The 16,549-nt window shown below is 33.2% G+C and overlaps 1 protein-coding gene across 1 annotated transcript in view; it reads left to right on the top strand.

The window, feature by feature from the left end:
• The window catches only part of LOC140055525 (uncharacterized), a 33,108-nt gene extending 17,845 nt beyond the window's left edge, over positions 1 to 15,263 (top strand). Inside the window, exons 15-26 of the mRNA XM_072100865.1 lie at positions 5,174 to 5,293; positions 5,580 to 5,714; positions 6,116 to 6,229; positions 6,733 to 6,855; positions 7,360 to 7,464; positions 7,951 to 8,070; positions 8,535 to 8,660; positions 9,277 to 9,390; positions 9,759 to 9,995; positions 11,043 to 11,156; positions 13,407 to 13,529; positions 14,094 to 15,263. Of these exons, the coding sequence (XP_071956966.1) occupies positions 5,174 to 5,293; positions 5,580 to 5,714; positions 6,116 to 6,229; positions 6,733 to 6,855; positions 7,360 to 7,464; positions 7,951 to 8,070; positions 8,535 to 8,660; positions 9,277 to 9,390; positions 9,759 to 9,995; positions 11,043 to 11,156; positions 13,407 to 13,529; positions 14,094 to 14,107 (1,445 nt within the window). The 3' untranslated portion in view covers positions 14,108 to 15,263. The remainder of the gene's footprint in view (positions 1 to 5,173; positions 5,294 to 5,579; positions 5,715 to 6,115; positions 6,230 to 6,732; positions 6,856 to 7,359; positions 7,465 to 7,950; positions 8,071 to 8,534; positions 8,661 to 9,276; positions 9,391 to 9,758; positions 9,996 to 11,042; positions 11,157 to 13,406; positions 13,530 to 14,093) is intronic.
• Positions 15,264 to 16,549: the final 1,286 nt, after the last annotated feature.

Below are 16,549 nucleotides of genomic sequence, written 5' to 3'. Positions count from 1 at the left end.
AACAGTGCTGCAAACATCGCAGGTTTGATTTCAGGCAGATGGGGGCAAGCACAATTATTGGAAGGACATGTTCTTACGTTGCGTAGGTTGCGCTACGTTGCAATGATGATGTATAAGCCATGCTTAAAGCGTGGTTCCCACTAGCGACGCAACGCAAGGACGTAACGCAACGCAAGTGAATTGACCAATCACAAGCGATGGCTTATTGGCTTGTGATTGCTAATTGTCTATAACTTCGCTTGTGATTGGTTAAAACGCTTGCGTTGCGTTTACGTCCTTGCGTTACGTTCTAGTGGGAACCAAGCTTTAGCTTGGTTCTCACTACTGTAGTGACGCAACGCAAGGACATAGAGCGAGTTGACCAACCACAAGCCACAGTTCGGATGATCCATAGCTTATGATTGGCCAAAGTTGCGTTTACGTTGCGTCTCTAGTGGGAACCAAGTTTTACCATTTGATGTTGTGGTAGCTTCGACTGACCATACCAAATCCCAATTATAATAAATTATTTTACCAAACTCTGTGCTTATGCACGGTGACCAAACGCATAGCACTCACTTGACCTGATTTTTGCGGATCGGTAATTTTTCGGCTGTGAAACAATATACACCGTTTTCTTATCTGATCGTAAAAGTTTGTATTAAAAATCTCTTGCAATTTTGACTTTTTATTTTGATAATTAGTTTGACACGATCTCAACGTAGGATTCAGACAAAGAAAAATTGTGTAAGGAGGTTCTTTTAGATTAATATCTAAAGTTATTTACCCAACTATTTATACAACTTCGATTCATAATTAATGTTAAGTTCTTTTGTAATTGTTTTTAAAGTACTGTAGAGTGGCTTTGATTCAGATGTTTTGCCCTACTCTGACGTAATTTCTACTTTATACTAAGTACATCTGAGAATACTTGCGAAAAAATTTGCAAGTAGTTCTCGGGTGGGACAACATCTCACCAATTAATATTAAGTCCCTTTCATAACAACATAATGCGTTTCCAGAATCAAGAAAATGGTGATTTTGATTTGATTTGTTTCAAAACCATAATATCATGAGCAACACAGATAAAAACAAACAAAAAACGAAATCATTTATATTATTGACCAGTGATAGCTCTCTACACATCCCACAAAAGGGAATTTACATCCTGATTGGTCTCTAGTAAAAAGATGATACTGATAACTAGAGCAATAATATAAGGTGGAATGAAGAACTTCAATGTAGGGAATATCTTGAACCACCATGAACAAAACAAGAATTAACCAAAATACAACCTTTTTTTTGTAGAATGTATAGTTAATACCAATCAGAAAAAAAACCCAACCAAAACATGATAAATGTGGTCCGTAGTCCAACCCCATAAGTAGAGAAACTTTGCAATTGTTATTGTACAAATAGTATGAATGCGCGGAATTTGGGTTGCTGAAGTTCCTCTTCGTACCTACCACATAACGACAATGCACCTATTCTCGTTCTCAACCGTACCTGGTACTTTTTATTGTTCTTCCAAACAATTGTCGTACGATCTGCGCTTTGTGTCCTCGTTTTTGTTATTTTCTGAATGAAGTTCAAAGTTATTCCAAATTGCCGAAGGATAGGTAAAATAATAATTGCTGGATAGAAAATCGCAACAATAAAGAACACCAGTACTTAGAGTATTAGAAGAAACAAGTTAATTGTATTCGCATATTTGAGCATTCCAATAGTAACCTTTTTTTATTTTATATTAAATCAATTAAATCTTCTGATTATGATTTTATTTCCAAGGGTTACTTTAAACCCAAATATTTATCCTATATCCTACTACTTCTGGACAGTAGTGGTCATGTACAGGTCATCCAAACAAATTATTCTCAATGTCCTACAAAATCTTTTGTTGATGGCAATATAAAACCGTCGTTATTGTTTAGCAAACTAAAAGTTAATCTATCCTTAAGGCTTTAAATTGTTTGATTGTAATCCGTGATTTAAACGTTTAAATTCAAGATTTTGTTATAATGAGAAGGGGAAGTACAGGTCACAGAACAAAATATGCTATGTGTAGAAGGAAAAACAAACAATTGGCCTAAATTTATTAAATTTGAATAGAATAAAACGTAAGCTTTTAGAGTGCGGTCAACCTAATTACACCCATTTCATTAGCTTAGTAAAAATTCGACAATCTAGATTTGTTTTAGGTTGCATGTTCTACAATCATTCAACGTTCTTTAAATGACAGTATGTAGTGACGTCACACAAAGTTGGCGAGTTGCCTGTATTGTTGTATGTGGTAGAGTTAATGAAAAGACTTTTGATTAAACATTTATTATGAAATATACAACATAAACACAGCAGTAACTGTATAATATGCAGAGAAATTATTAGCGACCCCTCCGATGTAATGTGAGTGTATACCCATCTAAATTGTAGATGTCTGTTCGCCATTTCTCGCCACTGTTGTTATACTTCCGTTTGCGTAAATAAAATTTTTTTTAAAACAACGCATTTTGTATTATTTAAATTCTTTAATTCAACAGATTTTTTTTAAAACCTTGATTATTAAAAATACATTAAAGCAATTTTCTTTTATTAAAAAAACACACTTATATACCACCTTGAGGATCGAGATGACAAAACAAGAATAGATTAGGTCTACTAGAATTAGAAAACCTTAACAATTTTAGTAAAGGTTTTGTTTCTTCAATGTCTGTTTATTCACTGGCTTGTTACATACATTCGTACATGTAATGAAACGTTATACATCATTCTTATTAGTATTTAATCACGTATAACGGATTGTAACTAGTGCCATCACATTTGAAATATTGGTTTAATGTGTATGCAATTCTAGTTCCGTTACGTGTAAAATGCACACTCGTTTCAAACGTACAAAATATATATCGCATTTTTGTGGCTTCAGTTTCAGATGTGTGCATAGTTTCTCCAGTACAAAGTGTATAAGGCGTGTGCAATTTAATGGTAGTGTGTGAGCTGTAGGCTTGAATGAATGAAACGTTACCGATTTGGCAATCTGCCAAAAATAGTTTGAATATTATTACTCTACTAATCTTTACCAGTGTATTGTAAAAAAGAATGAAAACAGTTTTAATACCTTTTATGTTAATATACAACGGCATTTTATGTATTGAGGTTAACATTCTCGTGTTATGCTATTATAACGTTTTGATGACATCTTCAATAGACCTTACACTCTTTTTCTCTTCTGATCAAACTACTAGTACATATTTACATAATCATGTCTTCTTCGAAAAATTGAGGTTGTCTGACAAATAATTTCCGATCATAAGAAAGAAAAAATAACTTCAGTGATTGTTTATATTATGTGAAATATCAGTAACCTTTTGTTTGAATTTTACCGAAGTTCAACTGAAACTTTTTTTATTTCAGTTCGCCCCTACGCTTCTTTCAAGTTTAAAATATGTTAAAGCTTATTTATTTTTAACTTTGTGAATGTTACTGATTTTATAAATGGTTTTATGGTACCAATCTATATATCTAGAAACATTTATTTTACTTCTTTTTAATTTCATAAATAACAAAAGAAAGTTAAAACTTGTTCTACTTTTACTGAATAAAGCTATTAGCTTCTTGATTCTACTGTTCTCCGATAGCTGTTGTATTTCATTTAGACTCTGCTCAATGGTCAATTTGATCATGTTGAATGCATGGAATTAGGTTAAGACTAGTTTTTCAAATATGAGAATATACATGATACAATTTTGTTTGATGGTTTGCATGGCGAATCAATACGTTGATATAAAGTTTGTGGTACACCACTAACTGTAGGCCTATTTAATTCTGAAAAGAGCTGTTGAGTTTCTTGATGTTTTGATTAATATACTTTATCAAATTCAAAATATACTTATAAAAACGTCGAGAGTTCTTCAGAAGTAAATATAAGTAAGTATACCGCATGCAAACTTTATATCAATAATAAAATCGTTTTTTATTTTCTTTTATATAGGCATATACTCTACTGTAAAAAATTCAGAAATCAATAGAAAATTTGTTTGCAAAATCATAGCAAGAGCAAATCTATTCATCAAACAAAGAATATCTATTTATTACAACTCACAATAAATATAGTTCGTATTAGTGCATGCTATAGTTCCGATTTACAATTATCCTATTCAACTTCTTAAACCCGAATTTCCAAAAAATAGGTTGTATTTTTGTGTATATAATTGAATGTATTGTTAACCATCATGGCTGACCAGCTCTAGGTAAGGTTACGTGTATTCTTACACACCCATTCATTGTGTGTTTTGACGTTTATCAAACCTGTTAGGTACTCTTTCTGATTACACACAAACAATGCTTCTTTGTAATTCTCGATAAAGGTAATAGAGAGGGGTTTGGTGTTCTTATTGAAATCCGCTATGCTTTGATTGAATAAAATAAGCCAATTATAGTTTCGCCTTGATCATTGAAACTTTTTGGTGTGAAACTTTAAGAATATGCTTTTGAATAAATGGTTATTAATAGCAGTACAGTATATTATATGAATTGTTGGTGGCGTATAATAGTTGGGCGTCATTACAGTAAATCTTTTTTTTTCCTTTATTTAATGGATTGTTTCTACTTGACTTAAATTTTGATACAAATGATATTTTTTGCCTCATTTTTATTTATTTTATTGAAAATTAATACTAAATGCTGAACTGTCTCAATCAATAACAAATATGTATGTATGGGAATATTATTAGAATATTATTATTTTACTGGACGTGTCTTTTTGATGTTGTTCCTCCATGTTAAGTTAGTACAGTATTCCTTTACAAGCGCCACCAGTCAGCGTTTTGATGATTTTGTCTGTAACATAGATAAAAGCGATTCCATCTTACGTACTCTATGAAACGCCATGTGTACCAACATTGTTTTTTCGTCATTTTGCCGTCTGAATCCTGGAATAATAGAAATAGTGTAAATTGTAGTGATGTCTTATTTTATTACCTTTTTTAAAAAGATGTATATGGATTTTCATTAAAATGATGTTTGGATTAACTTCGCTAAGCTTCTTATACAAAATGTGAAGATGATCATTTGAATCTTCTCTGAATCACAGATTTTTTAGAATTTACACTTTTGACTAATCATTTTCTATTCTATATGTTGCGGACTCAATTATTGTCTGAATTGGCTTTAAAATAATTATAATAATATTCTTTTTTAGAAAATGAATTTTGCAACAGTCAGACAAATCCATGTCTTAATGGTGGAATGTGTATGACGTCAGGAACATACTACATGTGTATGTGTCCTGAAGGATACACGGGCATCAACTGTGAAACAAGTAAGTGTTTTCACATTACATAGATTAAACTAATAAATAGTACATAATTAATTAGGTTCGTTATTATGTAAACGAAACGCAAGGACATAATTGGAGCGCACGCAAGTTGACCAATGACAAACGAAAGTTCAAATAATCGATCGCTTGCTATTGGTCAAATTGCTTGCGTTGCTTTGCGTCCTTGAGTATGCATTGTTATGCACAGTGTTAACATTATTTCATTTTCCTTTAATACTATATCTCTTTCTAAATATTTTAGTAATGTCAATATTTATGTTTTTTACAGCTGACGGACCAGCTCCATGCGACGCACAACCTTGTCAAAACAATGGAGTTTGTATGAATGCTGGATCGAGTTATATGTGTACTTGTCAGGCTGACTACTCGGGAACTAACTGTGAGACTTACACTCCACCAACGGGTAAGTGACCAAAACGTCCAAAGTGACCAGAACGTCCAAATTAACCAGAACGTCCTAAGTGACCAAAACGTTTGAGTGTAAAAGTCATCCTGCGCATTGTTATATATTCTTCGTATTTGCAGATAAAAACACCAGTTTAGTGGCGAATTTTTGAAACGATACTCATACAATCGTGTTCAACAACCATAATTCCGTGCGATAGACGATTTGTCAAACCAGTAAATGGAATAAAATGTCTTATACTATACAACTAGCTAATGATGCCCATGTTTTCAAAATGCAGCAAATTATGTTTAATAAATTAATAAATTTCGTGTATGACGCTTCCATTTAATAATGTTCCTTTCCCAAAACAGTTCATTATAATTTAGTAACTGTTTTTTTTTCCATTTATTTTCCAGATAACACTTTCTGTAATGTAAATCCCTGTTTAAATGGAGGAGCCTGCCGAACATCGGGAACATACTACCAATGTGACTGTCCTCTTGGAGTTTCAGGAGACAATTGTGAAACTAGTAAGTTTTCGCATGTTCGATACTGACATTTGTTGCTAACGTACCATTTGATTCCATTTCACATCCGTCAACCTAAGTCCCTTAATGCGAGTCACTTCTTAAAACTTCGAATAGTGAGTGTGAGACAGTAGTTTGTGAGAGCTGTATGTGATCGGTATTATTAATTATTTATTTATACAGCAAAGAGTCTTTGAGAAATTTCCAATCTCGTCATAGTCTTCCATTTTTAGATAGTATTTTAACATTGCCTTTTGAAATTTGATGTATTTTTCTTAATTATGCCAAGAAAAATGAATTTTTATTTTTAAAGTGGACCAATACAATTTCTTGAATCTTTGACAATTGGGCTCTTGGTGATCAGTTCCATCAATAAATATGGCATTACAATCCTTCATTCACAACCCGTCTGTATTCTAACGGTGCACGTACTGGGATTGTGGCTCTATCTGGAAAATGTGGATAAATACTTTATCATCAGTATGTGTATGTTTTTCTTTTATTAGTTGTCGATGACTGCAGTCCAAATCCATGTAATGGAGGAGTTTGCACAATGTACACAACTGGAGGATATGAGTGCACAACGTGTCCATCTGGACGCTATGGCGACAACTGCGAATTGTTTGCAGGTAGGTAAAACAGTTACCTTAAAGCTACTGTAGCTGTGTTCTGCTGAATCGTGCAGAAAACGGAGTTAAACTAGGTGACATATCCGATTTACAGTCAACATAATATTCGCACGACCAGTTAACTCTCTTTCCACCTCCAACCATGGACCTAGGTCCATGCTCAGACAAACTCTGTAAAGTTAGAGTTTGCAAGTTAGTAGCTTAAATGAAATAAAACCGACGAATTAGCTTTTAATATGGCTAAGTTCTAAATTGCAGCGTTTAAGCCTAAACTTGTATTTTAGCTTTGTCTATTAGAAATACTTCTCGAAGACCGCAATCATGATTTGTTAATACCTGTAATGTTATCCTAGACGGTATCTTTCATTCTATAGAGAGAATTACAGGCAAAAGTCTTCACAATATAAATCTTCATATGCAGCGCTATTTATTCTTTATGATGTATAAAATATTTAGTTTAGACGTCCATTATACATAATAACTCTATCATTTTTATTATTTCAGCCGTGTGTTCTTCTACAACTTGTGGTGTTGGTACTTGCATGGAAAGTGGTGTCTTCTACCTATGTGATTGTCCACCTGGCTACACTGGAACTAATTGTCAAAATGGTAGGGTTTAAAATTGCGATTTAATTTTAGAAAGTCTTAAACATGTAACATATTATAAAGGTGTGTTCTGGAGGTAACTGTTCCCAGTCTATTATATTTCACCAATCTGGATGTACTGGCTAGTATACAGTTGTAATATATTTTGGAGTAAATATTAACAAATTTAAACAAAGGTGTAAATAAAACACATTTTCAGTAAATAACACAGACCAATAAAAATAAATCTGTCTTAAAGTGTCTGCAGGTTTAAACTTTATACTTGTAAAAAAAATACTGTATATATATATTCTGTTGATAAAATAAATGGTACGTATAGTACCACGAATAACTAACTAACTTATACATATTAAACGGATAAGATAATAGCTGATATAAACATACTTCTACAAAACCAAATCATACAACAAAAATATGTGCAAACGAATCTTTAACGGTAATACTTATATATAGTCTCATGAATATGTTTCTTTGTAATTTTGTTTTCAGTGCAAGATCCTTGTCTTAATTCCCCGTGTGAATATGGCAGTTGTTCTTCTAATGGACAAGCTGGAACAACATATACCTGTACATGTCAGACTGGTTTCACAGGAACAGATTGTGATTTACGTAAGAAACTATTTATATATTGAGGAAAATATATATGGCGAAGTCAAACACATAACTTCTACTTTACTCATAGACTTAAAAAAACACCATCTTACTTGAATACAGTAACAGCGGGAGTAACAACAAGTCAATTAGTTTTATACTTAAGCAAATTTGTTTGAATACTCAATGAACGATAAAGTAGAATCATGTCAAATACATTCCACAAACTCATGTTTTTGTTGTTTACATGGTTATTTTGTTGGTTACATTGTACAGTGCCACGTAGTCATATCCAGGCCTGTTGTATATCTACGGTATATATTCACACAACACATGTTAACTATATGCGGGTCCTGCGAAAACAGAAGTGTAAACTTCTCTATGCAGGATCCTTGCCATCATTTATTCTATGAAACTATATTTATAAAGGATGAGTAAATAAATGTGAATTTGAATTTTAATATCTACGTTCTTGTTTGTAGGTTCTGATCAGTATTGCACGCTTGTTGCACCATGTTTAAATGGAGGTAGCTGCTCAATATCTGGTATATGGTACACATGCGCATGTCCATCTGGTTACTCTGGCTACAATTGTGATATGTTTGGAAGTAAGTGAGAATACAACTTATAGCCGATTCACACATAGGCCTACACACTTTTTAAAATAAATTGTAAAAACATATATGAAATATATATATCGTTCTCGGAAAGTTGGTAATCTTAAATTCTGTTCACATTTTGTTACATATTGTACGTGTGAATTTGTATTAGTAATTAATACCCCATTATAAAGCAATGTAAGTCGTTTATAAACATTATAGTTCTACAAAATTCTTGATGTTATTGTATTTGACAATCAAATGCATTTAAATGACATCACAGCTTTGATAAAGCTATTATTATTCTATTGCTTATTAGGCTGTCAAATGATGCATATATTGTTTCTATTACCGGCCTGTTAGCTAGTGCATCAATAGGAATATTACTCATGCTTTATTGTACATTATTCAATATATTTACTACCAATTAATTAGTTTAGTTAGGATCCCAATAGAAATACGTTTCTGTGACACTTTTTGAGCTTATTCTTGCTATCGGAGTTTTAATTGTGCTACATTTTAATTGTTATCGTTCGTTTATATATGCATAACTAAATAAAGTCAAATAAAATAAAAAACATTCTTCATCATCTCAATTATGAATTTGCAATCTATTTTTATTTAGCAACTCCATGTGATAACAATCCTTGTCAAAACGGTGGAAATTGTGCGGTCGTTGGCTCATCATACGTATGTACCTGTGCTTCTGGGTACGCTGGAACCAATTGTGAAAATACAGGTAAACACGAATACTTCCCATGTATACTCATGTGGATCGAGTTTTAATTGTGACGTGTTGTATAATAACATTGTAGATGTAAATGGTAGATGAAAAATTATTTAGAAAAACGACAGAGAATGGTTTTGACTTTAGACTAAACCTCCTAAACTTTTTATAATTTTATCAATGTAATGTAACGGTGTAAGTTTCTTTCTGTTGCAATTCAGAAAAAAATAAATGTAAAATTGTTAGCGCTAACATTCGTTATGGCAAGTAACTGACTGAATTAATTACTGAATACCGGTACCTAAATTGACACATATATGTGGTTTTGACGTTTAGGCCTATTAATGTAATGTTAACTGTTAATTGTCTTGTCTTTCTAGACCTGTGTTTCGTGAACCCATGTAACAACGGAGGCACGTGTGTACAGTCTGGCTCTACATATTCATGTTCCTGTCCTAGTGGGTACACGGGTGTCAACTGTCAGACATTTGGTACCCCATGTGCTTCGAGCCCTTGTCAGAATGGAGCAACATGTTTCTTCACGGATACATCTGAAAGCTCCTTCTATTTTTGTAGTTGTTTAAGTGGATATTCCGGAACAAACTGTGAAATCTCTGGTAACTATAATGTTATTGTTCTTTATGAAATGAAACTACTACAATAAGTATGTCTTTAGGCTTCAACGTCTCGAACCTAAAACAAATATTGCTAAGTCGAAAGTAGCTTTTCTCCGTCGATAAAATGATAACTCAATGCCGTTGTTGATCTGTGCTTTTGTGATTCAATAATATTACGTTAAAACAACTTATTGTTATTCAAACAATTTTGTGGTTTATGGAATTACAAAATTAATAGTGGTGTCCCCCAAATATGGGTACTTCTATTCGACCATTAACAAGAAAACTAAACAATTGCTCCCTTAATAGCGCAGGTGGTGTACTACAAATATGGGTACCCCTATTCACCCCTAACGAAATGTCCCACTCAGTAGGTGTGTCCCCCGAATAAGGGTACCATATATTCATGACACACTAACAACAAACCGAAATTGTCCCTTAATAGGGTTTTTGCGTGAAAAAAACAAAACACAAATATACCAAAATAAACAATAATTGATCATCTGACTCTGGAAATTGAGAGAAGAATTGACATTTTAGCAGCCAACGTTTTACCAATGAAAATGTTTAAGCCAGAAAAAGTATCCTATTTAAAATATCATAAGATATTTATTTTTGTATTAATAAAAATATAAACTAATTATTTGGTTTTTTTTTTGTTTAGTAATGGGAAAAATATTTTCCTCTGAGTAGGGGTGTCCCAAAGGAGTGTTTCTATTGTTGTTTTAGCACAGAAGTATAACAATTAGGCCTACCATTTAAAATTATTAACAACACACTTAACCTTGCAATTTGGTTGGAAGATTGCATACCATAATTTGGAAAGCGTTCATGCTTTTGTTTGAGAATGTTACGCAACGTGAGGCGTGTGACCGCTGCACACGTTCCTGAAACGTGTGCTGTCTTTTTTTAACTCTTCACTTGCCAAGTAATCAAAATATTTCACTCTAAGAATGTTTCTGTTAATGTATTTCGTATATTGTTTTTCATTATCTTCATTTTATGGTGACTTTTGTATATTATTTGAACGAATTTGAATTTTTGTAGGAACCAACACTTGTAGTAATAATCCTTGTCAAAACGGCGGAACTTGCTCAATTAACGGATCATCATACCAATGTACATGTGTTTCTGGTTATAGCGGAACCAATTGTGAAACTTGTAAGCATTTCATTTCATTATTTCTCTTTTATACTCTTTATTAAGGATGATGATGATATAATAATAGAATAATAATAATGTGTACTTCCACAAGGCCGTATAAATGAAATGCAATAAAACAAATATCAAATGGTGAATAACATGAACAAAATTGTACATTGAAAGGAGAAAAAAAGGATATAAATTTATATTATTGATAGATTTAAAGTTAGTAGATATAAAGTAAATAAGAAATGCCAAAAATTATTTTCAAAAAATGACCTGGTTTAATGTTTTTATCGCAATAGGTCAATTGGTACTTATTTTTACATAAAATTAGGTCAAAACACGTAGGTATAGTGTCTTTAAATAATTAAGAAGAAATTTATGGTTAATTCTGACATAGGCGAGCACAATGGAAAAACTTCGGGACAAATCTCCGCCTTGAATACCTACCTTATCTATCTCAGATGTACCGCGAAACGTAGATTTGATAAAATTAGTTTCCACTATTACGATATTGTTCCATATTTCTATCTTAGGAAGATATTATAAAGAGTTTTATAACAAAATTTATGATTTCATCGGTAGATTTTTAACTCTACCCGCGGTACAAGTAATTTCCGGGTTCACGGGTAAGGTGTGTGAATGACCTTGCAACTTCCTGCATGGTTGGTTTCAACTAAATTGGCCGTTGGTGGCGATAGCATTTTTAGTCGCGTGGAAGCGACTCTATAGTTCACTATGTCGGTCGGTCGGTCTGTCGGTCTGTCTCTCGGTCCGGTATCACTATGCGTTTTATCGCTTTCTGACCTTATCTTGATATCAGTTTAATCTAGCTAAGTCAATTGTTCACAGTATATTTCTTATGGCCAGGAATCGATGTGGTTATGTTTTCACGGTGCGCAATAAAAAATTACGCGGTCTACGCACGATTTAACGAAATCACGTTTGTAATCATATCTTCACAACCATGAATCACAATTAAATAACATTTGGTACTCATAAATTTCAGGGCATAAATCATCATATGGCAATACAATTACGTGCGTAGCGCATGTAACGCATGTGTACGCGCGCTTAAAATTTTCAAAATTTATTTTCGATGAAATAAGAGTAGGCTACGTTTCAGGCAATTTTAAGCGTTTACAAAATTGCCATGAGTGCACAGATTTTTGCGCGCGCACTGCACGTTAAATGTTATTGCGCACTCTTTTTGCCCGATTTCTGTTTTCTTGACTTACTTTTCAACTCGAAATTACGTTGTACGAGCACGTCAAAAGTGACAGGCTACGCACGTGTAAATTAAAAAAATATAACTGTTTTAAAACATTTCAACATTTTTAAACATGTTCAGTAATTTCGGTCAGTTGGTAGGTTGGTCGGTCGGTCGGTAAACACTAAGCACGCGACTGCAGCTATCTATATGGCCTTGTTTGTTTATTTTCGGACCGCGCGTGTGAAGATATAGTACCGTAGTACATAGGAGTATATTGTGCGTGGGGAATAAGTATATAAAATTACATCGAGAGAACTGATGACACGAGCTTTTGATTGAAATCGAATGAAACCCCGATAGTCGAGTTTTTTAGAAAGCTGCCAGGACTTTATCTATATTACTGTGCGCCATCTGTGTCCCGTTAGGACCCTTGGATACTTCTGCCCATGTTGCAAGCCGTCTAAAAGTCTTCCTTCTTAGGCCAAAAGGGCTCACTGTATCGCAGAATAATGTATTAATAATACCAATTAGGATGGTATTTATGTTAATAAACGCCCGGAACACCTCCCCAATAAAACATCAATTAATAATTACGCCCCCCCCCCCCCCACAACTACCATCTAATAAATGCCCATCCACATTTATACACACAATATTGTATTATTATTATTATTATTTATAACACAATTATACTATTTTTAGTCTGTTGTCTACAATTTATGAAGCATTTGTTATTCTTTTTCACCACTTTTCATATCTACTAGAGGATTTTATTAGTAAATGTAATAATATTATTAAAACTAAAAAAAATTAACGTATCCCTCAAATAAGCACCTCCCTCAAATTAACTCCGTCTCCCCACATCCACACTATAAGGGCCCTCCCAAACAATAAACACTATACGTAAAACCTTATTAATCATCTAAGACACTGTGAAACAGGTTAGTTAGTAGGTTTAGTTTTACGAATCTCACCCTCTAGTGACGTAAAACCATCGTTATATACTATAATACTCATCATTAGAAGAACTTTTTCTTTGATATATTTCACAGTTAATACAGTGAACGAATACTGCAACACCAATTTAGAACCTTGTCAAAATGGCGGATCGTGTGTACCGGCTGGTACTTACTATACATGTAATTGTCCTTCTGGGTACACTGGGTACAACTGTGGTAAGTAACCCTTTTGGAATTTTTATACTTTTGCGGAAAATAAACTCCAGAAAGGAAGCGATTTTTGTAACTAACTTGCACGTGGGATATTGAACCCCATAGCCTATCTTGGCAAGTCGAGCTCAGTGTTATGTTGTTTGACTTCCTTGGTCTAATCCATTCGACTACACAGACGGATGGATAGCGGTTGCATTACCGATTACGTCACACCTTATGAATATAATTATGACTAATGAATTATTATTTTTATTTCATGATGGGTCTCCAACTTATGTACGAAAAGAAATTACGCGTCCTAGAAGGATGCTAGTACGGGAGGGAGAGTATTATACTAACATACATATAAATATTTTTGATATTATCAATAAACGAACTGTACAGCAAAGAACGTACATACCTACTAATTCAGATTAAAACCCTGTATTCTATTCTCAAGAAATGTTAATCAGTAGTAGGCCTAGTACTCCGCCTGTCACAAACGTCTAGGCCAACCCTTAAAGCTTAACATAAAATATGGCATGACACGCTCACCTTCATATCTGCTATTGTTTGCTATTATTTCAGAGACAGCCCCATAAGTGTGTTGTATTATAGGCCTACAGCAATCAGCACGAAAGATACTGCAACATCAATTCACACTCTTTAGTTTCTGACGACTATGACGTCACTTGTTTATTTATAATGATGAAGGAGTCTACAGGAACGCCTGGTTGTAAGATGCATAATTATGACTTCTTCGATTTTTTTTCTGATTTGTACTGATATCTTTAACTTATGTATTACTGAACAGTAGCGGGATTTAATGTTCTTTAGTCACACACTATATATCATATTTATATCATCTTTAACCATCTGGTGTTACTGCATCTTTATTATTATTAAGGTAATAGAATTATGATTAACTACAGATAAGCCTGAAGCTACGTTCACATTGAGTCCATGTTTACGTATGTGATCGGAAAACGTAACGTTGCCCGGTATTTTTTCCGGCCAGCGGATCGGACTGAATTTGGCTCAGTTAGATGGTAGCTTAGATCCATGTTCCATGTTGAACTAAATAATTAACTTAACCTATATTAAAATATATAAGAATGAGTCAACTTTATTGGAGTATTTAATCATCTATTCTGAATGTACGGTTAGTTGATGGATTCTAGTAACACGTTTTTGTTATAGTTTATGTTCGGTAAAGGGTATTTTGTATAATTTTAGCTTTAGATGCTTATGATATTAGTATGTCTTATTTGTAAACAGAAAAAAATGCAATGCGTCGTTCCCACTAGAGACGCAACACAACGACGTAACGCAACGTAAAGGATTTGACCAATCACAAGCGATGAATTATTCGAACTGTCGCTTGTCATTGGTCAGCTTACTTGCATTGCGTCTACGTCCTTGTGTTGCGTCCTAGTGGAAACCAAGCTTAATAGAGTGTAAACGTCCAGGTACGTACGTTCTTCCCTTTTAGCATATAAAACATACATTTTTCACCAATACCGTAATAATTAATTCAAGATAATGTTAAAATAGATTGACTGTTTATTGATTGAAATAGAAATTAGACTATTAACTACTTGTATACATGTTAAGTATAATATTTGGATATTTCATTTTACATTACAATTATAGCCTGAGCCTGCAGCATCTCGCTGTTTTGATTTTTATTAGGACTAAATAATTTCATATATACCGAATTTGGATACTTTTGTAATAAAATAAATCAACTCAGTACGATTATGGATTTTGTTATTCCTGGTTTAATAATAATAGCAAATATGTTGACTTTTTAAAAGTAAATTATTTTGCGATAAAATCGCAATAATGTAACAAACAAAACAAGCAAAAGAGCCATTAGTAGTGCAAGTTATGTTGAAAAATTGCTATTTTTATGAAAAATCACTGAACTAATTGTACTGTAGTTTACATTGATTTTCTAGATATAACTGGTTACTATGACTCTATAAGACAATGATAACGCGTGCATATATGGCAATATTATTGCATAATAATTGAATTTTAAAAAGTCGATATTTTGGCCATTTTCGAAAAATGACCAAATTTCGACCCCTTTTTTTTTTACATAACTGGTTACTATTGCATAATAAACAAGCGCACATACGAATAGTGGGTTCTGCGCATGCCAATTGTGCTATCATAACCACTTTTGACATAAATGGTTACTATAGCATAATAAACATACGCAGAGTCGAATAATGGGTTCTGCGCATGTCAATTGTGCTATAGTAACCATTTATGTCAAAAGTGGTTACTATAGCACAATTGAGTCGAATAATGGGTTCTGCGCATGTCAATTGTGCTATAGTAACCATTTATGTCAAAAGTGGTTATGATAGCACAATTGACATGCGTAGAACCCATTATTCGTATGTGCGCTTGTTTATTATGCTATAGTAACCATTTATGTCAAAAAATTAAAAGGTCGAAAATCGGCCATTTTCGAAAATTTCCCTGTACTATAGTACAGGGATTTTTTCCAAAAAATTGCCAATTTTTGACCTTTTTATTTTTCGATAAAACTGGTTACTATAGCACAATTGACATGCGCAGAACCCATTATTCGACTCTGCGCATGTTTATTATGCTATAGTAACCATTTATGTCAAAAGTAACCACTTTTGACATAAATGGTTACTATAGCATAATAAACATGCGCAGAGTCGAATAATGGGTTCTGCGCATGTCAATTGTGCTATTGTAACCATTTATGTCAAAAGTGGTTACTATAGCACAATTAACATGCGCAGAACCCATTAGTCAACTCTGCGCATGTTTATTATGCTATAGTAACAATTTATGTCAAAAAATTAAAGGGTCGAAAACGGACATTTTCGAAAATTTCCCTGTACTATAGTACAGGCATTTTTTTCAAAAAAAATGGCTAATTTTCGACCTTTTTATTTTTCGATAAAACTGGTTACTATAGCACAATTAACATGCGCAAAACCCATTAGTCGACTCTGCGCATGTTTATTAGGCTATAGTAACCATTTATGTCAAAA

The sequence above is a fragment of the Antedon mediterranea genome, chromosome 7 (assembly GCF_964355755.1).
Source record: "Antedon mediterranea chromosome 7, ecAntMedi1.1, whole genome shotgun sequence".
NCBI classification, from domain to species: Eukaryota; Metazoa; Echinodermata; class Crinoidea; order Comatulida; family Antedonidae; genus Antedon; species Antedon mediterranea.
Note: the sequence above shows the minus strand (reverse complement) of the source record. Positions and strands in the feature narration are given on the sequence as shown.